Genomic DNA, 25,789 nt, shown 5'->3' with positions numbered 1-25,789 from the left:
CTCGAGAAATCCTGTGTCCCTGGAGCCCCAGAAATCTCTGGAAAATCCGAAATCTTCCCCCTCAAAAAGGCCAAAAACAGGCAGATTTCAGGCTTACAAATATACGAAATCCGATGAAATCTCTTGTCCGAAGAAATCTTGTGTCCCGAAACATCGCCTGTAGTTGCCCCCTCGGAAGACCATAAACAAGGGCGCGTAGTCGAAAAACAACAAGGGTGCGCAAAGTGGAAAGAAAGGCGAAGAAACAAAAGCAAGGACGCAGGTTAGGTGAAACCGGGCGCGCTTGGTCGAGTGTACCCGCTGACGTGCAGACGCGTTGGAGACGGACGGCCTGCTCGTTATGCCGCCCATGGCGAACGCTCTGTCTCTCTCGCACTCGCGGGGCGGTTCATGCGGGTGCGAGAGAGACGGAGGGACGTCGCCGCTCGGACGCGGCCTCGCCACGCTACTGTCATTTGTTTTTCGCGGCGCGCGCGTTATTCAAACGTTTCAGGCCGGCGCTGCGCGGCGCGCATGCGCAGCGTCGTCGCCCTGACATCTGTCCGTCTACCTGCCGCCGGTCTGTCTGTCTGTCCGCCCGTCCGTCTGTCCGTCCGCCGGCCAGTCAGATTAAGAGGATTCACTGCAACTAATAGGGCAGAGCGAACGTCACTCCATACGGAGCGAGCGCAGCGAGGCACCCCCACACAGCTCCCCGCGACTGAATATCTTCTCGCTGTGGCACTGGCAGCGCCGGCCGGTGACGCGCAACGCGAGATGCTGGAACGCGGACGGACAGACAGGCAGACAGACAGACAGACAGACAGACAGACAGACAGACAGACAGACAGACGTCGGACAGGCCGAGCTTTTAAAATGCAACGAGGTTCTGCCTTCTGCCCCTTCGCGGCAGTTTGTTGTGCTGTCGCGCGGGGCCCAGCCAGCTCGGGGATGGAATTGATGAATTGCCCGCGTGAGGGAAGCCTTAATGAGAGCTAGGATGCGATCGAGAGGCGAAGGCAGCGCCTTACGAAGGCAGGGTAGGCAATCCCGCTCAGCCCCTAACGAAGGCAGGGTAGCTCTCTCTCTCTCTCTCTCTCTCTCTCTCTCTCTCTCTCTCTCTCTCTCTCTCTCTCTCTCTCCCTCTCTCTCTCTCTCTCTCTCTTTCTCTCCCCCACTCTTTCTCACCCCTATACGGGAGCGACAAAGACGCTGTCCAGCCTGCAGTGTAGGCAACCCTGCCTGCACGCGATCGGCCGCCTCGTTATCTGCCTAGCGCAGCGGTTCTCAACCTTTCTCGGCTCGCGACCCCAAATTTGAAGCCAAAAATTTCCGCGACCCCCAGGAAAAATTTCGCGACCCCACGGGACCCCTCCTTTAACATGCCACGGCGTCTGATCCGAGGCGGGCATTTTGCTCCCTCAACGGGCAACTGGTCTCTGGACCTTCCTTTAGCATGCCTTTGTTACGGAGTGCAATTATCAGTCTTAGTTTGGGAGCAGTATTGTCTCAAAGTTGGTCAAAACGCTCAGAAATGTCTATGAAAAATCGTGTTTTGGGCTGATTTTAAGCAGCCACAGCGTCTGATCCGAGGCGGGCATTTTGCTCCCTCAACGGGCAGTTGGACTTCGGACCTTCCTTTAGCATGCCTTTGTTACGGAGTGCAATTATCAGTCTTAGTTTGGGAGCAGTATTGTCTCAAAGTTGGCCGAAACGCTCAGAAATGTCTATGAAAAATCGTGTTTTGGGCCGATTTTAAGCAGCCACTGCGTCTGACCTGAGGCGGGCATTTTGCTCCCTCAACGGGCAGTTGGTCTTTGGACCTTCCTTTAGCATGCCTTTGTTACGGAGTGCAATTATCAGTCTTAGTTTGAGAGCAGTATTGTCTCAAAGTTGGCCGAAACGCTCAGAAATGTCTATGAAAAATCGTGTTTTGGGCCGATTTTAAGCAGCCACAGCGTCTGATCCGAGGCGGGCATTTTGCTCCCTCAACGGGCAGTTGGTCTTTGGACCTTCCTTTAGCATGCCTTTGTTACGGAGTGCAATTATCAGTCTTAGTTTGGGAGCAGTATTGTCTCAAAGTTGGCCGAAACGCTCAGAAATGTCTATGAAAAATCGTGTTTTGGGCCGATTTTAAGCAGCCACTGCGTCTGATCCGAGGCGGGCATTTTGCTCCCTCAACGGGCAATTGGTCTTTGGACCTTCCTTTAGCATGCCTTTGTTACGGAGTGCGATTATCAGTCTTAGTTTGGGAGAAGTATTGTCTCAAAGTTGACCAAAATAATCACAACGATTTTTCAAAGACAATTGCGACCGTTTTGATCGACTTTGAGACAATACTGCTCCCAAACTAAGACTGACAATCGCACTCCGTAACAAAGGCATGCTAAAGGAAGGTCCAAAGACCAATTGCCCGTTGAGGGAGCAAAATGCCCGCCTCGGATCAGACGCAGTGGCTGCTTAAAATCGGCCCAAAACACGATTTTTCATAGACATTTCTGAGCGTTTCGGCCAACTTTGAGACAATACTGCTCCCAAACTAAGACTGATAATTGCACTCCGTAACAAAGGCATGCTAAAAGAAGGTCCAAAGACCCATTGCCCGTTGAGGGAGCAAAATGCCCGCCTCGGATCAGACGCAGTGGCTGCTTAAAATCGGCCCAAAACACGATTTTTCATAGACATTTCTGAGCGTTTCTGCCAACTTTGAGACAATACTGCTCCCAAACTAAGACTGATAATTGCACTCCGTAACAAAGGCATGCTAAAGGAAGGTCCAAAGACCGATTGCCTGTTGAGGGAGCAAAATGCCCGCCTCGGATCAGACGCAGTGGCTGCTTAAAATCGGCCCAAAACACGATTTTTCATAGACATTTCCGAGCGTTTCGGCCAACTTTGAGACAATACTGCTCCCAAACTAAGACTGATAATTGCACTCCGTAACAAAGGCATGCTGAAGGAAGGTCCAAAGACCGATTGCCCGTTGAGGGAGCAAAATGCCCGCCTCGGATCAGACGCAGTGGCTGCTTAAAATCGGCCTAAAACACGACCCCAGCATCGCCGCGACCCCTTAAAAAAATTTCGACCCTAAGGTTGAGAACCACTGGCCTAGCGGATTCTTTCCCCTGAATGCCTCGCGATGACTCACAGTGCGGCCCGCCTGCGAAGGCGAAGCGCCTGTCGTTTTGTTTGCGCGGACACAGCCTGGATGGATGGATGGATAGATACATCGGTCCTTTTGTCCGCGTGATAGTGTGGTGGACAGGACAGCAGCATCTGGCCTCTGGTTAGCCTCTGCCCGGCAGGCTGGTTCCCGACTAAGCGCTTTCGTCGCTCTTCCTCTCTCGCACCCCTACGGCACGCCCCGTGAGTGCGAGAGAGACAAGGAGGGCGCCCACTGTTCGGAGTGAGCCTGCTGCCTCTGGGCAGCGTCCGCGGAGGGTTGCTCATGTCAGCCTGCGAGGGCCTTCCCAGTGGACCGCCTCGCGATCAAATCACGCGGCCAAACGTTGCGCAACTTGGAGCGTGCAACGCTCCTTGCAGTGCAGGGATCCGATTGCAAGGGTGCCATGTTCGGGGGGGCATCGTCCTGTAACGAAAATCAGATTTTTAGTCAACAAGTGGCAACCAAAATTTTCGAAGTGATACTGGTGATGTGTGCAATTCTGGTTGCCAGTGCTGATTGCTCGGGTGCGCAGTGCTGGTTGCAAGGTCACGCAGTTCTGATTGCGAGGGCGTGCAGTGCTTGTTGCATGGGCGTGCAGTGCTTGTTGCTTGGGCGTGCAGTGCAGGTTGCTAGGGCGCATGCCGTGCTGGTTGCAAGGGCGTGCAGTGCCGGTTGCTAGGGCGCATGCCGTGCTGGTTGCAAGGGCGTGCAGTGCCGGTTGCCAGGGTGTGCTGGGTGCGCTGATGCTTGCAATCGCTCCGACACGGTCGCCCTGACGGACGGGTTGTCCGAGGCGCGCGCAGTCGTCGTTGAAGGCGAAGAAACTCCCTTGTTTAACATTTAGCCGTGTAATGGCGGCCGCGGCTCGCTAGCTCGGCGAGAGCCGACGGCCCACGGATTTATGGAGTCTCTGATTTTCCTCTGATTTTCGAAGGTGTCCCAGTCTGGCCCTGGCCCGACGCCTGCAATGACATTCGGGCGGTGGTCAGACTGCGGGGTGCGTTCCAACTGCATCCGGGCGGGAAGGCCGCTACGCTCGCTATGCTGCCGTTTGGGCGGGAAGGGAACACACCCAGTGGCCAGTGCGGCCAGTGCGGCCAGTACGCCGGCCGGCCTTCATCGCCCTTCATGCATTATGGAGCACGCTGCTAATAGCCCGGCAGCGCTTAGCTTTGCTTTGAGGCGCGGAATGCTGTTCGGATCGGCACGGCACTGGCACGGCACTGCCGAGGCACTGCCAACTGAGCGAGGAAAAAATGAGAAGTTTCGGTCCGCCTGTGTCTCTTCTCCAGTCTCTCTCTCTCCCTCTCTCTCTCTCTCTCTCTCTCTCTCTCTCTCTCTCTCTCTCTCTCTCTCTCTCTCTCTCTCTCTCTCTCTCTCTCTCTCTCCCTCCCCCCTCTGTCCTCCTCGTTGTTTACTTCTTCTTTTTCTACTTGAAGGAGGCCGCGCTCTAATGGAGAAATAAAATGACATGGAGGCGCACGCACGCCGTGCCACGCTGTGCCTCGCAGTGTCGTGGCGCATTCCGCTGATTGCGTCCCTCATTTGTATGACTGCCATAGTTTCCCAATTATTTTGGTTTGCCTGCCGCCCCGCCGCGCCCCGCTGCGCACCGCGGTGGCCACCTAGGAGGCTCGCCGATGTCGCGTCGATATCGCACGAGAGGCTCTCCGTAGAAGGACGCCGTTGTCCTGCAGCCGCCTGGCGCAGCGGCCTGAGGGCTTCGCAGAGTTTCGACGCCACTCTTTTGGCGGACTCTTTTGATCCGAGATGCGACGTCGCTGGAGGCAGAGCTCTCAAAATGGCTGTTGTAGGCCGACCGACGAGGCACCGGCCCTGCCTCCAGCCTCTGGCACAGGCCGCAGGTCCCAGCTGGGTCGCGGCCTCGGAGGCACGCTCAGATTCTTAAAGGGTCATCGTAACATACGTTGAAATAACATACGTACTGCAATAAAATTCATGCGTAATACGATGAAATCATACGTCATACGAGGCCGCCAAAAAAAATCCACGTAAACATCATTTTAAAAAAATTAATTGAAAATTTACTGAAAGTTGGAACATTGGAGGAACCTGTTATGTAAACAAATATAGGAAATAACGAGGCAACGTTTTCGTAGTGAGCTACTTGGGGCGTCCAGCCAAGTTTTTGGACTAGACTTGTGGACTAGACGACTTACTTTTCCGTCCTTGTTTTTCGAGTGGAGCGGCTCGCCTGAAATGGTGCCGATTTCCGAATGACTGTCAAAAAGAGTCCCGACACCGAGCATCGCGGGCCTCCGTCCGGGTGACCGCGTGGCGCCGGATGGAGGCGGCGGCCGGCTGACTCCGAGTACAGTGTCGCTCTGTCTCTCTCGCACCTCTGCGGACCGCCCCATGAGTGCGAGAGAGACGGAGCGACGAAAGCACGTGCCGCCTGACTGCTAGGCTGGATTAGGGGCCCACGCACGTCCAGGGCTCGTGCCCGCTCGTGCGCCTTGCCGCGCCTTGCCGCGCCTCGCCCGCTGCCGTGGCGCCTTCCTGCCGAGCCGTTCGTCGCTCTGTCTCTCTCGCACTCACGGGGCTCCCCACTTCGGTGCGAGAGAGGCAGAGCGGCAGACTCTTCTGAATGGCTCGGCCGCGGCGCTGCCCAGGCGTTGCCTTCCGGGCCATCAGTATGTAATCGGCGGCGGCAGCAGGCAGCACACACGTCGCGCGTCGCGCCGGCCGGGCGCGTGGCCGCCGGCAACCCGCCTGCCGCCTGCAGGAGTGCAATGTGCCGAAAAAGGAAAAAAAACACTGACGCGAATCGCGAATTTTTGAAATTGATATTTTAGAAACTGAACTTTTAGACAGTGGAAGTTTAGGAACTGGAGAGTTCGAATTTTAGACACTAAAATTTAAGAAACCGGAATTCTAGAAAGTAAAATTTTAGAAATAAAGTTTTAGAAACTAGAATTTTGAAAACTGAAGCTTTGAAAACTAAAATTTGGAAACCTGGAATTTTGATAACTGAAATTGTAGAACTGAAATCACGAGAGCCAAGAAAGATGCTCTCGAAGCTCAACACAGTGCACGCTCTTTATTGAGTCTACATGCACTCGTCACTTGTAGTGCATTAGCATGTACTCTCTGTAAGTCTAATGGTGAAGACGATTCTCCGTCATATTTTGAAAATGACCTATTTTACTGTGGTGCAGCTGACTTTGTTACATTATCTTGCAGCTCTGTTAGGTCGTAATTACATTACCCCTGAAAATTCATCGAACCTCACGAAAATTTGTCGAAATCTCTTTCGTATTTTGGAAAAACCCTCCTCAATAATGCGTTGGTGCAGCCTTTCACCGTGAGACATTTAGGGTGTGGACGCTAACAAGCGTGTGCTGCGTTTGATCTTGCAGGGCGTCCCCCTCGGCGAGATGCAGACCTCCGCGAGGACCTTAATGAGGCCTTCTCCGGGGACCGTGTGCGTTTCTATCTGGCGGCCCGGGCCGCCCGGCCGTCTGCCCGTGTTCGCGTGTCCGCCCGTCCGCACCGCTCTGTCTCTCTCGCACTGGCGGGGCGTCCCGCACGGGTGCGAGAGAGACAGAGCGGCACCAGCGTGCTGCTGAATGCGGGTGATCCGACGGCGATACGCGCAAATGTATCAAAGCGCCGCCTGTGGCACAGTGTGCGCGCGGCGGCGTGCGTGTGGGACAGCGCTGGACAGCGCACCCAAAGGGTGCCCCCTCCCCCCCTCCGCCGTCCGAGGTGGACAACAGATTCGCATCTTGTTGCAAATGCATGGTCTCGCGGCGTGTTCGGGCGGCGCGTGTGCGAGGCAGCCGCCCGATTCTGCGCACGGCGTCTCATCGCTCCGTCTCTGTCGCACTCACACGAGAGGCCCCGTGAGTGCGAGAGAGACGGAGCGACGAAAGAGGTTTTCAGAATCGGTGGGGCAACGCCGCACAGGGTGCTTGCTCCTTGCCGTCGTCTCGCTGCGGACAAAAACAGCAGCTTTCCCGTTTGAGAGGTTTCGGCCCGTTCTGTTGAAAAGACGGCGGTCGTTCGGTTTCCCAAACAGATGGCCCGTCACGGAAAATGATCAATTTTTCAAAATCTCTAGCGTAAAGTGCGTCGGTCCGGTACACTCTAAATCTATTGGCCGTGCACAAAAAAGATTTTGCAAAGCGGGTCAAACTTGTGCACTGCCGTGCTGGTACCTAAAGTGTAACTGTAAGCATCAAGTTACGTTTGAAGACGTCACGCTTGAAATATGAAGCCAAGGGGTACCCAACACAAGATATTCATTGCACGTCTAGTTGGTAATCAGTGAAATAATCAACATCATCCAATGAAATGACAATCATACTTTCGGGGATTCAATCACTTTAACCATTTTTGCGAGACCATGCTCCCAATTCAGCGGTCAAAGCCTTCCCGAGGCGGGCATGAAAGAGTGGCCCTTCAGAATAGTAGCGTCAGGGAGGCCTTTGACCGCAACTAATTTGGACGCAGTGCCGCTCAAATCGCAAACGGGATTCTAATCATCCTTTTGACCATTTTTGGAGACCACTGCTCCCAAACTATCAGCGGTCAAAGCTTTCCCGAGGGGGGCATGAAAGAGTAGGCCCTTCAGAATAGTAAGGCGTCGAGGAGGCCTTGACCGCAACTAAATTGGACGCAGGGCCCCTCAAAGTCAGCAAAAACGGTGATTTTCTGAAATTCTTCACATTTGACCATTTTTGCGAGACCACTGCTCCCAAACTATCAGCGGTCAAAGCCTTCCCGGGCGGGGCATGAAGAGTAGGTCTTCAGAATAGTAGCGTCGAGGAAGGCCCATGACCGCAACTAAATTTGACGCAGTGGCTGCCCAAAGTCACTCTGAATTTCGACACTTTAACAGCTTTCTGAGGTCGCGCTCAAATAATCCCCAATATTTCCCAATAATCAACATAATAACCTCCTATAATCAGTGATAAATACTAAAATAATCAAAAGAAATCACATGTAATCATACTCTAAATATAATCAGTGTACATGAAAATCTATAGTTGGTTACCCCTTGTATGAAGCCTAGACAAGAAACTTTTTTAAGCATTTACGTAGTGGTGTATGAGCCCGTGACGCTTGTTGTAAGCGCAAACGGATAACGCTTGGAAACGGAGGGTAATACCGCACGATGATCAAGTTTTGCCAGTGTGGAAGGGTGGGAATATCACCGCCCTTAGAGTGTAGTGTCGGTAGCTTTGGACGCCTCGGGCGGCCCTCCCCGGCCAACTGGACTGCCACTGCGTGGCCACTGCAAACCGCACATCTTGCATTCACATGTCGCGCGGAGTTAGCGGTGGCGTGGCGGCGCGCAGAAAAACTTGCGCTTTCACACGTGCGCTGCGGGGGCTGCGTCCGCACCGCGCGTTCGTCGCTCCGTCTCTCTCGCACCCCAGCGGGGCGCCCCGCGAGTGCGAGAGAGACGGCCTGCGACGCGCTGCGATCCGGTCCGTGTGTGCGGATACAAATGACCGCGCGGTCCGCGATGAACACATGAATAGGCCGCTATCGCGGCGCTATCACGGCGCGCCACCCGGACCGCCGCGCTCTGTCGCTCTCGCACCCACATGGGGAGCCCCGTGAGTGCGAGAGAGACGGAGCGACGAAACGGCTCGGCTGGACCGTGTGCCGTGCGGACTCGCATTCAGGAGGTGGCCCTTTGGCGAGTGTGCTGCCGACGGGGCCCTTCGCTGTAAATACTCCGAGTCTAATTACTCGGTTGTGTTGCTGCCGTGTATGTATGTGTGCGAGAGAGCGAGAGGGAGAGAGAGAGAGAGAGAGAGAGAGAGAGAGAGAGAGAGAGAGCCTCTGCACCTGTGTGTCCGAGGCGCTAGGGCGGCTGGGGCCGTCAGGCCGGCACCTGTATGGCCGGGCTATTTGCTGCTTCTAGCTGGCCGATGGTTTGTCGGGGAATCTTCCCTACGACTTGTGTTCGTCTCTCTCTCTCTCTCTCTCTCTCTCTCTCTCTCTCTCTCTCTCTCTCTCTCTCTCTCTCTCTCTCTGCGCGTGTTTGTGTGCGTGCGTCCCGATTCTATAGCTGGGGCTTACGGGCTCCAACAAACGGTTTGTCGTTGCACTGTTTGTAAGGGAGCATGAATTCTAACACGCTCGTTGGCTTTTGAAACCGCTAGCTCCGAGAGGACTTTGTCAGTGTTTGTGGGGTAGGAATGGTAGCGCCTGCGGAACGGAGGATAGGCAACACCCCAAAGCAGCCGGGTGTAACGGGACTGCCTACCCGCCAGGCGCCATGTCTCTTAATGTTCTCCCCTTTCCAAGATTTTCCTTCAGAAAATCGAAAATAGAAAGAAACCGTTTTACAGACGGAATAATTGCGTTTGTGGAAAAAATTAGTATGCTAGCAAACATTTAACTTTGATGTCATGTTTCACCCAAAGAGCAGAGGGTTATTTGTGGTCCAAACAATTTCAAATTTTCGTAAAAAAAAGGACTTTTACACTGAATTTTTTTGTATAATTTTTGTAAGTGGTCTCACGTTACTTTGCTTATGCGTCTTTCCTTACAAATTTGAGAGAAACTTCGCTGGAATTGGTGCGATTTAACTCTCAAATTGGTACGATAAAAATTTACGTGTGGATAAATCTGTGGTACGCCGCGTGCACAAATTTGTTTAAAAGCAGTTACCGCGTAGCTATGCTCGATTCGCGTCTTTTCCCACGGCCCTCCGTGGCGCCTACACTGTCTACACTGCGCCTATGCGTGTCGCGGGGGCGGGCCGGCCGGGGTGGAAAAATGCAGCGCTAATTAACAAGATGTTGCCGAACACGGCGAGTGTGTTTAATTACAATCGCAGTGTATTCTCCTCGGCGGAAAGCGGCGAGGCGCGGCGTACACTGCTAATTTGGCAGTCCATTCGTCACGCCGTCCAGAAACAATCATCCATGGCGCCGAAACTTTCACCCACCGTCTGTGCGCGCGGATGAGGGATCGATATATCGATGTATCGATCTATTATCGATGCTTGAACCTCTTTGAATTTCGCTCCTCGCCAAATTCTAACTACAAAATCTTACGTGGTCTCACAAAATTTTGCGCAAATGTGATTTTTGTACAAATTCGGGCGCCTAATTCACAAGCCCAATCAAGTGTCGAGAAATTTCAAAACTTGTCATTCGAGTGCCATAATTTTTTTACAAACGTTCGATGAAACCCAGGCTGGAGTCTTGTCACCATCTTGGCATTCTAAGGAATTTAATTCTCATTTTTCTTACTTTGCCTCCCCGCAACGTGTGTTGCTGTGGCTGATGCATTTTTACGTTGGCCGGGAGGCTGTGTGTTGCAAGGTGCTCAGGCGCGTGTAAGGCCTCTGGTTGTTGGTTGCGTTTAACAAGAAGCATCTTCGGCCGTTTCAGTAAATAGAGGGACTAGTAAAGAATGCAGGAGAGTTTGAAACGAATTACCTGGGATAGATTGATTCAAAACTGCAAAAAAGTGAAAAGTCCACATTAAGTGTCTGTGCACGCTTAAAGCCTTACGAAGTATTTTTAGCATGCAAAGTTGCTTTTCTTTGCAAGGCCAGGAGTAGTTTGTAAGAGGTTTTCTCAGTGTGCAATATTTGTTTGAAGGCTTTGCAGTCAGTCTTGCAGAGGCGAGCTTTTCGCACAATTTTTCCGCCTATCCGCGTGGTTTTCTGCGCTGAAAGCGTGATCGTAAGCTTGAATGAACCTCTGCAGCCACGCCTTGCTTCCGCCAGTGTAGCTGCCCCTTCGAAAATAAAGCCTTTTCCCGCGGCGTCACATGAGGACTTCATTGAGTTTGCAAAATGCAATGAGCGGCGCGTGGACAATGGAACACGACGGCAACAAAGAGTGCCATTTAGGCTAGAACGAACGCCGTATAAGCGGCGCACGGCCTGCGCGTCTCTCTGTCTCTCTCGCACGGGCGGGGCGCTCCGCACAGGTGCGAGAGAGACGGAGCGAGACCGCCCCGCGGACTGCAACGCACCGCCGCGGCAAAGGACCCGCGCGTTATGTTTATGCACGATGTCATTATTGCGAAATAATATGAAAGTGCGCGCGCGCGCAATTTTATTTTGTAAAAATGGCGGGAAGGGAATTTCCGCGAAGGAGAGCGCAGGGCATCATTAGCGGAGGGCCGCGAGCACGCACTGGCTGGGTAATGGAGCCGTATAGGCTCGCCGGTCGGAAATTAGCGCGACTGTTTTATCGCAACATTCTGCCGCTGATATATTGCTTATTGTGCAAATGAGAGGGAGTGACAGCACACTCGTTGTTTATATTCCCTCCCGTTTCTGTTCCCGGCCGGAAATGCAAAAGCCGAAAACGGTTTCGCTGGGATTCCAAACGCTGTGGTCGCAGCGTCGATTGGTGCAGTGGTCGGAGCCTGTTGTCATCACGCACCAATCGGTGCAATGCTTTTGCATCGCACTTGAAGTGCATGCATACGCATAGGGCATTTCGGGGCGATGTGTGGCTACGGCATTGCACGTGCAGTGCGGTGCATTGCGCCACTCGTGCCAAGTTCACAGCGTGAAGAATCTACGGGGGACCGAGGGTTCGGAATTGACCAGTCCGAATCCAAATACGGAATAGTTGGCCAGGTACGAAAATATATTTCTCCAAATACGAAAAAAAGAACCCATACCCAGAAAAAAAGATGTTACTTTTCCAGGGTGGGCCTGTGAAACCTAGACACTGTTTTTGCCGTGAGCAGAGCGGTCCCGCATAGCGATGTCGTCGCTCTCTTCTCTCTCTCTCTCTCTCTCTCTCTCTCTCTCTCTCTCTCTCTCTCTCTCTCTCTCTCTCTCTCTCTCTCTCTCTCTCTCTCTCAGGCTCGCGGGCCGTTGGTGGAGCTACGAGAGAGACGGAGCGACGATGTTCGGAATCGGTCCACGGACGGGCTGGCCACCCATCTCTACGCCGCACCTGCGGAGCGGCCGCTGTGACAGCGCGAGGGGCGGCGGGGGCCCCGCCGTGTAGTGCGTCTGGATGGTTCCGACCGCCGCCGCCAGAGCGCAGCAGGCCGCGGGTGTCCCGCGGACCCTGCGCGCGGCTCTAGGCGTCTACACTGAAAAACCAAACGTGGTCTAGACCGCACCACTGGTGTGGTCAAATGGGTGCCATTTTGACCGCATCACTTGGTGTGGTACGTTTGGCCACGTTTCGTGTGGTCTAGACCACGTTTGGTGTGGTGTTTCCATGCAATGACCACACCAAACGCACCAAACACCAAGCGCACCAACTGATGCGCTCAAAATGGCACCCACGCCAAGACCCACGCTTGGTTTTTCAGTGTAGGTGCGACAGAGGGACGCGGAACGCCACTGCGCGGAATGAGCAAACCAGCTAGCCCATCGCTGCTGTGGGTCGCGTCGCGCGACTGCGCTGCGGACCGACTCCGCCACTCGTCGCTCCGTCTCCCTCGCTCCCATAGCGGACGCCGTATGGGTGCGAGAGAGACAGAGCGACGACTCGGGAGTCTGGTGCCGAGCCTTACGCTGCGAGGCAGCTGTGGGCCTTTTACGTTCCGAAAATACCCCCGGCGCCTCTACCCCCGCCACCTGCCGTCGCCTTGCCACCGCCTTGCCGCCCTCGCCGCCGTGGCCTCCTTGGGATGAGCGGACCAAAGGCGCGGCACAGGTCGCCCTCCTCCCACAACAGAATGCTATTTCGGGCCGAAAATGCGTCCTGTGTGTGTGTGTCTGTGTCCGTCAGTGCAAGCGCGCGCGCGTGTGTGGTTGTGTGTGCAAGTGTTTGTCTGTGTGCGTCAGTGCAAGCAAGTGTGTATGTATGTGTGTGGCTTCTATGTGTGTGTGCGCTTCGCTCCACCTGGATCAAGACCTGGGTGACCAGGAAGAGGAAGAACCGACGGCGACTGTCCAGTCACAGTCCCTGGCCGTACGGCTCGTGGGTCACCAAGTCGTGGTGGGCGGACGCGTCCAAGGCGTGGGGCTGCATTTAGTCATTTTGGCCGACGGGGACCGTTGCCCGGCCGATGTGCCTGCGACACTGCAGACTTAGAGTCGCCTTCGTCGCTCTGTCTCTCTCGCACCCACACGGGACGCCCCATGAGCGCGAGAGAGACAGAGCGCGCTGCGAGGGGAAGCGGAAGCCCTGCCCTCTGCGAACGCGGCGCCGCCAACGGGAAGCAGTGTACCGCCGTCCCGTTGCCGCACCACGTGACATCCGCCGGGCTGCCGCGGCGCCGCGTCGCTGCATCGTCGCTCTGTCTCTCTCACACCCCTACGGGACGCGCCGTGAGTGCGACAGAGACGGAGAGTTGGCTTTTTGAGCCGCCAGGCGTGGCGCGGCGTTCGGCGCTTCAAACGTGCTGCTGCCGCCGGCAGCGCGAAACTTTTGGCGGTCGTTTCGCTGTGCTTTGCGTCGCTTCCTCGTGGTGGACTAGATCCTCGTCCTGGTGGGACGGACTCCTCCGTCCGCGCTGTCACGGGGGCACGCGTCGCGTCCGCCGCGCAGTGGGCCAGAAAACCGGTGGAGGCGGCCAAAACACGAGACGCGTTTTGAGCTCCAGGGTCGCTAAACGGGACTCGAACCGAACGTGTGACCCCACCAATGGATTGCTCTCCGAACGAGGAATCCATCGGTGGGGTCACACGCTCGGTTCGCATCCTGTTTAGCGACTCTGGGGCTCAAAACGCGTCTAGAGTTTTGGTCGCCTCCACCGGTCTTCTGGCCCACTGTGCGCCTCGTACTCCTGGCGGTGGTCCACGCGACCACCGGCAAGCCGACTCGACGCTCGCACCGACCGGCACGGCTAAAAAACGGATTGCTCCCTTTTTGGCCGAAAATAAACTTGGACCGACTTGGACCGTTCGGGGCGTATTTCTAGTCGCCAGTCAGCGCACGGGAACGCGAACGCTCGCCCACTCACACATTCTACACTACACACACACCAGCACACACAGACGCTCCTGCACTACACACTAACACACACACTCGAGCTATGATTCAGGGCTCCCGGTTTGGGCTTCGCGCCGGCAGCGCGCCCTGGCGGCGGCGGCAGGAAGCGGCGCGCGGCGCTGCACAGAGAGGCCCTTAATGAATGGGTGTCGGTCGGTGAATGAGTTTGGAGGCGAATGAATGGACGAATGAATGGAATGAATTAGCAGCCTGCGGTGTGGTCGCTGCGTGCGCTGTGGTCAGCCCGGTCTGCCTGAGAGAGAGAGAGAGAGAGAGAGAGAGAGAGAGAGAGAGAGAGAGAGAGAGAGAGAGAGAGAGAGAGAGGAGAGAGAGAGAGGAGGGGGGGGGGTGAAGTTCCGGACAGAGCCGCCCCGAGAGGACCGGGGAAGTTCTCATAACCGCGCGCGGCGGATGATGGCGACGCCCTGCCCCTGCCTGCCTTGCCCGAGTGTGTGTCTCGGCGAGACTCTCGGCGGCGTCGATGTCTCGAAGTCGATTCCCAGGCCCCACCGGACGCCCCGCCGCAGCGTGCCGCAGCGTGCCGCAGTGTGCCCGCGGATGGACCGGAAGCGGTGCAGCAGCTCTCTGTCTCTCTCGCACCCGCACGGCACGCACTGTAAAAAATTCCGTACTTTTGTACGAAAATGGTACAGAAAAATATAGTACGGAGGTACGGAGAAAATTACGCAACGTTCCGTACTATATGAACCCATGTAAATGGGCACGGAAAAAAAAGTACGGAACGTTCCGTAGTTGTGGGCATACGTCCCGTGAGTGCGACAGAGACGGCGCGACCGAACAACTTGTCGGGATCTGTCCGCTACACCGGAAGCGCGGTCTAGTTTCGCGCGCCGGTTCGACAAGTACAGGACCGCGGCGACGCCGCAGGGGCGCTTCGCTTCGGAGTCCTCAGACTTAAGCAGGTGCGGGTCCAGGGGTAGTTAGCCACAACGAAACCAGTGTCCGGGTTTCCCATGCCCACCTGGAAAAAGAGGTCATTTTTCCCCGGTGGGCCGGGCCTGGGGAACCCGGACACACTTTTCGTTTTTCGCAGTGTGCCGTCCGCAAATCGCCTTCGGCAGACGACAGTGTCTGCGCGCGTCGGCTCTGGTCAGCTAAACGTTCTGCATTCACGGCGTGAGCTTTTCCCGCGCACTGACAGGAAAAGGGGGAGGGGGGAGGTGATGATGACCAGTGTAGATGGGCTCCGCGCTGTCTGTGCGCCCCGTCGGGGCCCCCAGCGCCCCGCCCCGCCCCCCCGCCCCGCCCCCCCGCCCGGCGCTGCCCGCGTCCGTCCGCCCTTTTTGGGAAGTCATCTCGTGATGGGAATATAAGGTGGCGGTTTTGTGGTCACTTTGGTGCCGCGCTGCGAGGCGCTGCGAGCGACCGGCCGGGCGGCGCTTTTGTGTAACTCTGCTGATGGTGTGGTGTCGCCCCGCGCGGCGCGCCGCCCTGCCGTGTGAGCCCCCCGCGAGGTTAGCGGGTCAGGTGCTAGACCGACTCCGGGAGTCCGTTTCCGTCGCTCTGTCTCTCTCGCGCCATTTTTCTTTCGAATTTGAGAGTCTGCTGTCCGCTGTTTTTGGTGAAAGTGTTTCCCGGTCCGCGCTCCAGCCCTTGGGGTGAAAGCCACGTGCCGTCAAGGGGTTTTGCGCTGCGGTTCTCGACGGCGTCGGCGCTCCACTGTAGACAGATTCAGAGCACTGCTCTCGTCGCTCTGTCTCTTTCGCACTCGCAGAGCGTCCCGTGAGGGTGCGAGAGAGACAGCGACGAAAGCAGTGCTCGACGTACTGCGCGACTTCGGCGCTTTCTGTGGTTCGCCACCGCCTTCGTGTTTGGCGCATCCAGTTTTGACATCCGCGGTGTCCCGAGTGGAGCGGCCAGCGGGCGTGGGAGTCGCGCCTCGCCGAACCGTGCTCTTCGTTCACTGCGAATTGTCTGGTATTGGCGGAGTTTCCTCGCCACTGACACTCCATTTTGAACGCCCGAATTGGTCCCCGCGGCCCCGGAGAGCGCTCTGAGGATGACGAAGTTTGGCACTCCTGTGGGCCCCACGAGGGCGCCAACACCACTCGCCACTTTCAAGCACTGACTGAGGTTGAATAAAAATTTAGATTTTTTAAATTTATTTTTGGAAAACCTAACTGTGTGGCGAGTAAAATCTTCAAAATGCATACTTAACCCCTAGTTTAAGTTCAAAAAGTTCTATGTTTTTTCTTTTTCTCTATTTTCTTTCGCTCTGTAAATGCATTTTTTTAAACTTTTGAAATCTTTGAATCTTGGAAAGCAACCGAGGCTCCTCCAGCCAAGAGGCGCGCAGCCCGCCGATCGGCCCCTCCGGATCTCACTCCGGATATTGGACTGACTGCTTCGGCCGGCCGGCCGGCGAATGCGAATTAGCCGGCCGATGCATCGCGATGACGTGAGGGTCGTCCCTAATTCGCTGCACCGGACGCTCTGTCTCTCTCGCACTCGTGGCTCGTCCCGCAAGGCCGGCAAGGCCCGCAAGGGTGCGAGAGAGACAGGGCGAGGGATGAGACTGCAGCACCGCGCCGCCGCGCTTCCCACCGTCCACGCCGTCCACTGACTCCGAGACGCCCCATGAGTGCGAGAGCGACGACTCTCGGAATGAGTCTGCACGGCGTCGTCTCTGTCGCTCCGCGGCGGTCGGACGGTGTTGGACGCGTTGGTCGTGCGAAGAGGACGCCGGATGATGATGTGAACGGGTAATGTGGTTCGGACCCCTTCCCCCTCCCCTCCCCCCTCCCTCGCCACTCGCGCGTCCAGCCCCGAGCCGCGCTCAGCTAATCAAAGCAATTTAGGAAGGAAGCGATGAAAACGTTGTTCATCACGCTCTCCAAGGCGTGCAAGGCGACGCGCCGCCTCCGCGCGCCGCCGTTCAAAGTGGACCCTGATTGGCCCGGCGGCCCGCACCCCGCCGAGGGGGTGGGCGCTCTGTCTCTCTCGCACCGCCCCGCACGCCGCGTGAGTGCGAGAGAGACAGAGCGACGACAGCGCGGTTCGCAGTCACTCTGATATCCGCACGGTCGCGTTTGTCGAGGACCTCGCGCCGCGCAGTCTCTGAAAAATTGTTGTTTTTGCCATTAAATGATGATCAAATTGATATCAAAGCCAAGGATCACATTTTCATCGCTTCTAAAGTGGAGGGCATCTTCATCAAAGCTCAACTATTTTCATGGGTAGGGCAATGCGAATGGTGCCTATCTTTCAGTCGTCGTCGTCGCCCTGGATCCGCACCTGGATTCTTGTTGTTATTGAGTTGTCCGCCAGGTTGTTTTGGCCACCGCGTTGACGCCTGTGTTCTCCCCCCTTCCCCTCCTTCCCCCCGCCCCCTGCGCGGCCCCAGCGGCCCCGGCGGCCCCAGAGGTCCCCGGCTCCGGTTTAGCCGCTATTAGCCATCGGGCACTGTCCCGATATGGGCCGAGATGGGCAGGAGGTTCACACGGCGCCGCGGCCCACACCTCGGCACGGCTCGGCCGGCAGACTCGCTCTGTCTCTCTCGCACTCACGAGGTGCCCCGTCGGGGTGCGAGCGAGCGAGAGAGAGAGAGGGGGGGGGGGAGCGCTCCGGAATCGTCAGGCGGGCGGGACTTCCCTCTGATCAAGGAAAGGCACCTTGGTTGCGCCACCGTCTCAAATTGATGCTCACTTCAATTACGTCCCATTTGATTATGCAAAAGCGGTTTACTTCTCGTACCGAGAACGACGAGATTTTGTCGTCGTTTCTAGGGGGAGGGGCACGACGGGGAGGGAGAAATAAGCTCCAGTTAATTCGAGTCACGCGGTCTCCCTCACAGATTGAGCCTGGGCGAGCCTCGGCGTCCCCGAGTCGTTTTTAATGCACAGTACTGGGAGACGCCGTCGCCGCGGCTGCGTTTCTGCGAACCGCGCAGAAACACGTATGGAAACGCCCCGCCACGCAGCCCGTGCGGCATGGAACTTTTTTCTCCTCTCTCTCTCTCTCTCTCTCTCTCTCTCTCTCTCTCTCTCTCTCTCTCTCTCTCTCTGCCTCTCTCTCCCTCCTACCCCTCCCTCTCCGGCCCCACCTCTGCAAGCGCGGTGCGACCCACCACGGTGGTCATTTTCTCGAAGAAATCAGGCAGGCCTGCGACGTTGTTACACATTTTGAAATGATTCCAAAGAGAATCCTCGCTCCTCGGCGTCGCGTCCTTGTTGCCGATTACGGATTCATAACGATCGGCCGAACTAGACCGGCGCGGCGCGGCGGCGCTCCTTGGCCGTCAAGCGCGGCGTTTTTTGACGGACACGACAGGCGGTGGCGCGCCGTGGCGATTGTGATCGTTGCATCGGCTCGGCCGACCTGATGCACTTGATGGATGTCGACTTGTCGAGGGGCCCTGCAGAGACTGACTCCGAAAGTGGCGCTGTCTCTCTCGCACGCGCAGGGGAGGCGCCACGAGTGCGAGAGAGACAGAGCGACGCAAACGCCTCCCGGAATCCGTCTGCTGGTGATGTCACCTGCAGCGCGGCCCGGAGAAAAAGCCCGGCCGCGTCTAATGAAACTCTTGCAAACTCCTTTTTCCCCCCGGCCGCCGTGTTCTGGCCCGCCCCCCGCTGGAACTACTTTGTCCGCCGCTAATGCGGACCTTGCTGAAAACCGCGCGGCGGTTGCGGCAGTGCACTGCACAGTGGGCCAGAGGACCGGTGGAGGCGGCCAAAGCTCCAGACGCGTTTTGAGATCCAGAGTCGCCAAATGGGACTGGAACCGAACGTGTGACCCCACCAATGGATTGCTCTCCGAACGAGGAGTCCATTGGTGGGGTCACACGCTCGGTTCGAGTCCTTCTTAGCGACTCTGGAGCTCAAAACGCGTCCAGAGTTTTGGCCGCCTGCACCGGTCCTCTGGCCCACTGTGCACTGGTCGCTGGACGGCGCGGACGCGGCCGCGCTGGACCGGCATTACTATTCTGCTCACAGCACTGTGTGAACAGAGTGTCCCTCGCGTTGCCTCGCGTTGCCTGCGGACCGATTCCGAGAGTCGTTTTCGTCGCTCGGTCTCTCTCGCACCCGGACGGGAGGCCCTGCAAGTGCGAGAGAGACGGAGCGACGAAAAGGACCCTCGGAATCAGTCCGCTGTCTTGCCTGCCTTGCCTGCGTTGCGTCGCTTTGCCGGCCGCTGCAGCGCTGCAACGGCGCGGCCACTCCCCGGCCGTCCCCAGGACCGCAAGCAGCCAGGCCGCCAGACCGAGCGGCAAAAACAAACCGCCAAGGCGAGGCGAGGCGAAGGGTTGCCTGCGGCTGCTGGGGTTGGTAGGCAACCCACAGTGGGCCAGAAGACCGGTGGAGACGGCCAAAATCCCAAACGCGTTTTGAGCTCCAGAGTCGCTAAATCGGTCTCGAACCGAACGTGTGACCCCACCAATGGATTGCTCTCCGAACGAGGAATCCATTGGTGGGGTCACACGTTCGGTTCGAGTCCCATTTAGCGTCCGGAGCTCAAAACGCGTCTAGAGTTTTGGGCGCCTATACCGGTCTTCTGGTCCACTGTACAGCCCTATCGAGTTGGAAGGGTTGCCTAGTACCTGCGGAATCGAGTGAGACTGACCTCCTATCGAAGCGCAGGCCTTTACACTGCCACTGTATGTGTCGTCTGGGTATGGGTGACGATGACGCCGTGGACGCCTGAACTGCCCGCTGTCTCTCTCGCACCCATCCGGGAGGCCCCGCGAGTGCTGGAGAGACAGCCCGACGACTGCGATGTGCGCTGCAGGGCCCACTGTGCGTCGCGGCGCGTCGCGGCGCGGTTGGCGGTCGACCGCACGCGGGGACGTGCCCCATTCGGCGCCGTGTTCCGTTCGGCGTGTCCACGGGGCGCTCAAGTCCGAAAGTCACTTCGTCGCTCTGTCTCTCACACCTACACGGGACGCCCCATAAGACCGAGAGAGACAGAGCCACGAAAACGACTCTCGGAATCAGTCTGCAGGCCCCAAAGGGGGTGCCGTTTGACGCGCCAGGCGCCAGGCGCCCTTCGCAGTGTGGTCAACCTGGGGACTGATTCCGAGAGTCTTCTCTCATACACCTATGCGACCTGGACACCTCAGAAATGCGGGACTGTGAACGAGCTATGAGCTTCGCAATTGGTGCATAGGTGCAATTTTCTGCCATTTTCTCTCTGATTATTATTTTTTTTTTGGGGGGGGGGGGGGGTGGAACTCGTTGGTTATATTCCAGTGTGGACGACGGCTATTTTGTTGTTGCCCTGGTTGCTTTTTGTCGGTGAGTCTGGCTTACAGTGTACCCGCCTCATTGGCCAGCCCGTCGGTCAGCCCAGACCGCGGCTGCGCGGCAAGATGGCGACCGGCAGCGGCACCTCTCCGGCACCTTCCCAGGGCGTCCAATTGGGTCTAAGGCCCCAACCCGTTGCCGCGGTTGCCAGCACCGCCCCAGCAGACTCATTCCGAGAGTCGTTTCCGCCGCTCTGTCTCTCTCGCACCTACGGGGGACGCCCCATGAGTGCGAGAGAGACAGAGCGACGAAACCGACTCTGAGTCTGCAGTGCACCGCGCAAAGGCACGGCCTGCCGACACCGCGAGCACCGCGCCTCTGTGGGAACCGAACGAAGGGAAGGGGAGCCCTGCCCGGCTCTGCCCTGCCCTGCCCGGCCGCCTCTGTCTCTCTCGCTCCCATGGGGCGTCACGCAGGGGTGCGAGAGAGACAGAGCGACGAAGCGATCCTTGTGCATGAGGCAGGCGCCTTCAATGGCGCTGCTACACCGCGGCACAGTGGGCCAGAAGACCGGTGGAAGCGGACAAAAGTCGAGACGCGTTTTGAGCCCCAGAGTCGCCAAACAGTACTCGAACCGAACGTGTGACCCCACCAATGGATTCCTCGTTCGGAGAGCAATCCGAGGGCGGCGGAAGCACGCACTCCCCCCACCTTAAGCCCTCGCTGCAACCACAGCAAACACTTGTTCTGTTTGAGTTCAAACTTTGGAATCTGCTGACGTCATCCTCTCTTCTGTTGCAGGAGTCCGACGACGCCCTGCCCTCGCCGCGGTCCGTGGACGACGGCGACCTGAGCGGCGGCGAGTCCTCGGGGCAGGAGTCCCCGCGCGCCCTCTCGCCCGAACCGCAAGCGCCGCCCGCCAAGTTCTCACCGACGTGCTCCGCACAGGTGGGTTCCGCCCGCTCCGCCTCCGCCGCACAGTGGGCCAGAAGACCGGCGGAGGCGGCCAAAACTCTAGACGCGTTTCGAGCCCCAGAGTCGCTAAATGGGACTCGAATCGAACGTGTGACCCCACCAATGGATTGCTCTCCGAACGAGGAATCCATTGGTGGGGTCACACGTTCAGTTCGAGGCCTGCTTCGCGACTCTGGAGCTCAAAACGCGTTTAGAGTTTTGGCCGCCTCCACCGGTCTTCTGGCCCACTGTGCGCCGTCGACGACGCCGTCGATACCCCGGCCGCTGCAGACTGCCTCCGAGAGTCGTCTGTCTCTCTCGCACTCATGGTGCGTTGCCTGTAGGTGCGAGAGAGACAAGCCGATGGAAGCGACTGCGTCTGCCGCGCTGTCGAGTCTCTCCGGCGCGCGGGGTATTCCTCAGGCCGCGAGTGCCCCTGCCGATACGCCGCGCGCGGAGTCTCGTGCGGCGTGGGGTATTCACAGCCCACAGGTCCACCAGCATGCTCAAAGCAAGTAGGATTTTCTCTATCGTCCCGTGAACACTGAGCAGCCTGTTGCCGTTTTTCCCGCAACGGCTTTCATTCGATTTTTCCTTCTCCGTCTTTAGGTGCCTTTGGCTTTGTGTTAATTCTCATGCGCGGTCTCGAAACGCCTTGAGGCATAGGCAACCCATCGTACGCCTGTGGTTTGCGGGCGTGCATGGCTGCAAGGCGGCACACTTAGTAGAGGGATAAAAGGCACTGGCTTTGATGTGACTCAGGGTAGAGAGGAAGTAGGACTTGAAACACCAATCGCTAAGGGACACTAGCAACAAGACTTATGTGCAGATGTTTGCGTCTCTCGACTAATGAAAAAATGTTTGCATGTGTGTAGGTATCCGAAAAGCTCTTCAGCAAGGAGGCAGTGGAGGAGTGCTGGAATCTTCGAATGCCCCTGAAGCTCATCAGCAGACATCCACTTCAACCTCATCAACTTTGGCTACGTCTTCATCCTCAATAATATCTAGTAAGTTCTTGTAATTTTGTTTTTGGTTTATGGACGGTCTCGTGTATTGTTTTTTCAATTACTTTTGAATCACAGGGGTGATCTCAAAAACTAACTGTATTTCTGTACTTCCAGCGCCTTACCCAGCAGGAGTTATGATTCAGACTGCTCAAGGATTGGTTTATGCTCCCAATAACATGTCAAATATGATATTGTTATCACCTGGCTTACAATTTCAATCCCATAATGAAGCAAATGGTAATACTTTTTTGTTTTTGTATGATCTTAATCTGTTGGATTTAGTTGGATCTTTGATGTTTATCACTTATTCTGTTTGTTCGTTTTATAGGATCTACTGCAACTTCTTCTTCCCAAGCCTCATCAACTGGATTGCGGCAAGCACCATTTATGAGACTACAATTTCCCATGACTGTATCAGACCCGCAAGTGACGATTCCACCTCAGTCTCGAAATGTTATGACAGAGGCTGCTGATCTAAGTAAAGGTCGTAAATAATTTACATGTGATTTCATACTCCATCTTTATACTACAACTGTCAGTGCTCATTTCATACATAAATTAGTTTTTGTTATTGTAAAAGTTTCAATGTTACTGTTAAAAAGTTACTGGGTTTGGAAGCCAGATTGGGTTTTCAATGCATTCTTCAATCACCTGCTGAATCTGTCATGGCTGGTTCCATGATTGCAGATTAAAACCAAATTTTCCCATCGTGACCAATGACAATTGTCTTTGGTTCTGTCACTTGTTGTACAATTCTCAAGAAAACTGGTACTAAAAGACTTTTTGTATTCAGTGGATTTCTGAAGTGGTTCAGAATTTGGTATACATACTTCTGTGCACTTTGCAGCAAGTAATTTGACCTGCAATGATGAGTTTCTGTCAACAGTCAGCGTCATTGATAGTAACGTGTTGAGCAAACCAACTTATTATTTGTTTTTCTTTATGTTGTGTTACTTATGTGGTTTAATTTGTTTTGTTTAATGCATCTTTGATGTAACTGAACAAATTGAAGTATGATGTCTCAAAATAGCTAGTAATTGGCTCTCCGTCCAAAATACAAAAGATTTTCTTACTTGAACGTAGAAGAGCTGTCATTCTATTCTCTAAAGAAAGCTGATTTAGAAACTAGAGATTTTGTTTCGTTTGCTTTTTCTAACAAGATTTTTGTGCTGAACTTTTGTGAGACTGCTGATATTTACTATAATTTCATTGTATGTTTTGCTTTTCATTTTGAATTTTTTCTTTTCTGGAAAGCTTGCTGCTTATAATATTGCTTCACTTTATGATTTATCAGAGACTATCCTGTTTTTAAGTGCAAATGAAAAAATCTCTACACTTTTTTTTTTGTATGAAACTGATTCATAGGAGTGTTTTCTTCAAAAGAGTTTAATGTTAACATAGATTACCATTATCACTTTAGTGAAGGGGACCAAAAAAAAGGACAGCTTTGATTCAGTAAAATAACTACTTTCCTTTTGCCTATGCATACTGAGAATTGTTTTTCAACAATTGTCATATTTTTTATGGTAAAAGTTAGCATTTGTATGCCAATGATGATGCTTGGTTTTCCATGTGATTGAGGTTTCATAGAAAATTGTTTTGAGGGTAAAGCAGTATATTTTGATAGGTTTTGGAGCTCCAACTCCACATGGTGTTATAGGTAATAAACTAATTGAAATTCTAAGGGAAAATTCGGCTGAATGACCATCTAGTTTTTAAACATGTCAAACTTCCCTCATATTTATGAGCTCAGGCTGTCATACTGCCAAATTTATTTGGTTTTGTCTACGACTTAATATGTAAGACTGTAATTTTTATTTAAGTTTTTCTTTTTGTTATAGTGTCACTTTTTCTTATAAGAAGTTACATGTTGACTTTCTTGTACATAAAGTGTGTAAATTAATTTAGACAAATCAAAACCAAAAGAAAAAAAATAATCAATTTGACGAACAGATGTAATGTGCTATTTGGTATTTAAGAATGAAACCCTACTTACATGTGCCCTGATTATTAAATATTGATTTTCAAAAGAGCACCAATGTTTGACCCTTCCTTTGCTTTAACAGTCAAACCCCTGTTCTTCAAGCACATTTTCATATACAAGAGAATATAAAACTTCCTTGAAGGTGATATAAAAAGAAATCAAAGGTTTATGTAAGAACAGCATCCAGATTTTTAAAACATTGTATTTTGAAATAGAACAAAAGAATCGCCAAGATTGCTAGATGGCAAAGTAATGAACTTACTGCCTTTATATATATATTACAGATCTGATTGGAAAATGTAGTTACCTTGAAACTGAAAGAATTTTTGACTGCATCATTGGAATATAGATATTGCCAACTATGATACTGATTCGGCCATTAGATTTGAAGACTTGTAGAACATGCCAAAGAAAAAAAAGCCTTCAAATCTCAACCACATTATGGCACAAAGAAATCTTTGAAAATCACCATTGCCTGTGTGCATTACAAGTCACTTCAATTCACCGCCACTCTTGCAGCCATTAACCGAGGAGCTGGAACTGGTGCAGGATCTGTGCGGAGTCGCCTGAACAGTAGCACGTGAGGTTCTGAAACACAGAGCGTAAGGTTGAAGAAGGCATACATTTTAACACGTTAGTCCACATGCCATTTAGACAATGATAACTACCTGGAGTATGCATCATGTAATGAACCCAACCAGGACTTTGCTGAACTCCCAAGTTTCTCCACTCAGACTCGTTCATCAAATGCGACTTGGGTACTTTCTTAGCCAAGTCAGGAGTCACGATGACATGTCTGGAAACGAAAGAAAACAGTTTACCACATGTCACAAATCATAAAAGGATGATGAACACAGGTTGACGAGAGGACGAAATGATAGATACTTAGGGTAAGAAAGATCAAAAACCAGTGAAAGGAGGGTATTGTTTTGATTTGGAAGGTCCGGTACACGATGAACTAACCTGTATTCGTACTTGTCATCGTAGTATTTTCAGAGTATTGGATCGATAGGTCGGTTGGCATTGTGACGAATAGGAGGCAGGATATATAAGGCGATATTGGTCAAGATCAAACAACGAAGTATCACGTAAAATCCGAAATCGCATAGACGTTTTCACAAAGACAACAGACACGTTCAAACCTGCTAAATCGAAAGGTGGATAACGATTGCGCGCGCAAATGAACGGCTCAGACGATAAAAACAAAGAGAACCGAAGAAATCCAAAAGTTACTGACGGTTGTTATTTTACAAGAAATTTAATAACTGTCAGTTAGAAAATAATATTGAAACACGCCTTTCACCATTAAGTGATTAAGGAAAGAAAAAGAACGCGTTGAAAGAGTTTTGTTGTGTGAGAGTTGGCAGAGCCGGGCTGCAGTGACTGTGAATAGTGGCATGATTATTCACAGGTCCATACAAAAGGCGCGGTTTTTTAAACACTGGCCGCAGAAACCAGAAGAATCTTCGGTTACGTTCCGATTATGAATATAAAGTATGCAAAGCTCGTTGAAGAAAATGTGTCTCGGATAAATCACGCTCCTGCGTTATCCTTCCATAGACGAGCGTTTTCGCTTGGAAGCATGTAAA

The 25,789-nt window shown here is 54.0% G+C and overlaps 1 protein-coding gene and 1 pseudogene across 1 annotated transcript in view; one reads left to right on the top strand and one right to left on the bottom strand.

The window, feature by feature from the left end:
- Positions 1–24,249, top strand: part of LOC117652257 (serum response factor homolog) — a 78,079-nt gene extending 53,830 nt beyond the window's left edge. The window contains exons 3-6 of the mRNA XM_034397026.1: positions 21,057–21,203; positions 22,085–22,216; positions 22,331–22,453; positions 22,545–24,249. Of these exons, the coding sequence (XP_034252917.1) occupies positions 21,057–21,203; positions 22,085–22,210 (273 nt within the window). The 3' untranslated portion in view covers positions 22,211–22,216; positions 22,331–22,453; positions 22,545–24,249. The remainder of the gene's footprint in view (positions 1–21,056; positions 21,204–22,084; positions 22,217–22,330; positions 22,454–22,544) is intronic.
- A 135-nt stretch (positions 24,250–24,384) lies between these two features.
- On the bottom strand, positions 24,385–25,521 carry LOC117652258 (annotated as a pseudogene).
- Between the last annotated feature and the right edge of the window lie 268 nt (positions 25,522–25,789).

Source organism: Thrips palmi, unplaced genomic scaffold (assembly GCF_012932325.1).
Source record: "Thrips palmi isolate BJ-2018 unplaced genomic scaffold, TpBJ-2018v1 HiC_scaffold_7, whole genome shotgun sequence".
NCBI lineage: Eukaryota > Metazoa > Arthropoda > Insecta > Thysanoptera > Thripidae > Thrips > Thrips palmi.
This window is presented reverse-complemented; position numbering and strand designations above follow the sequence as displayed.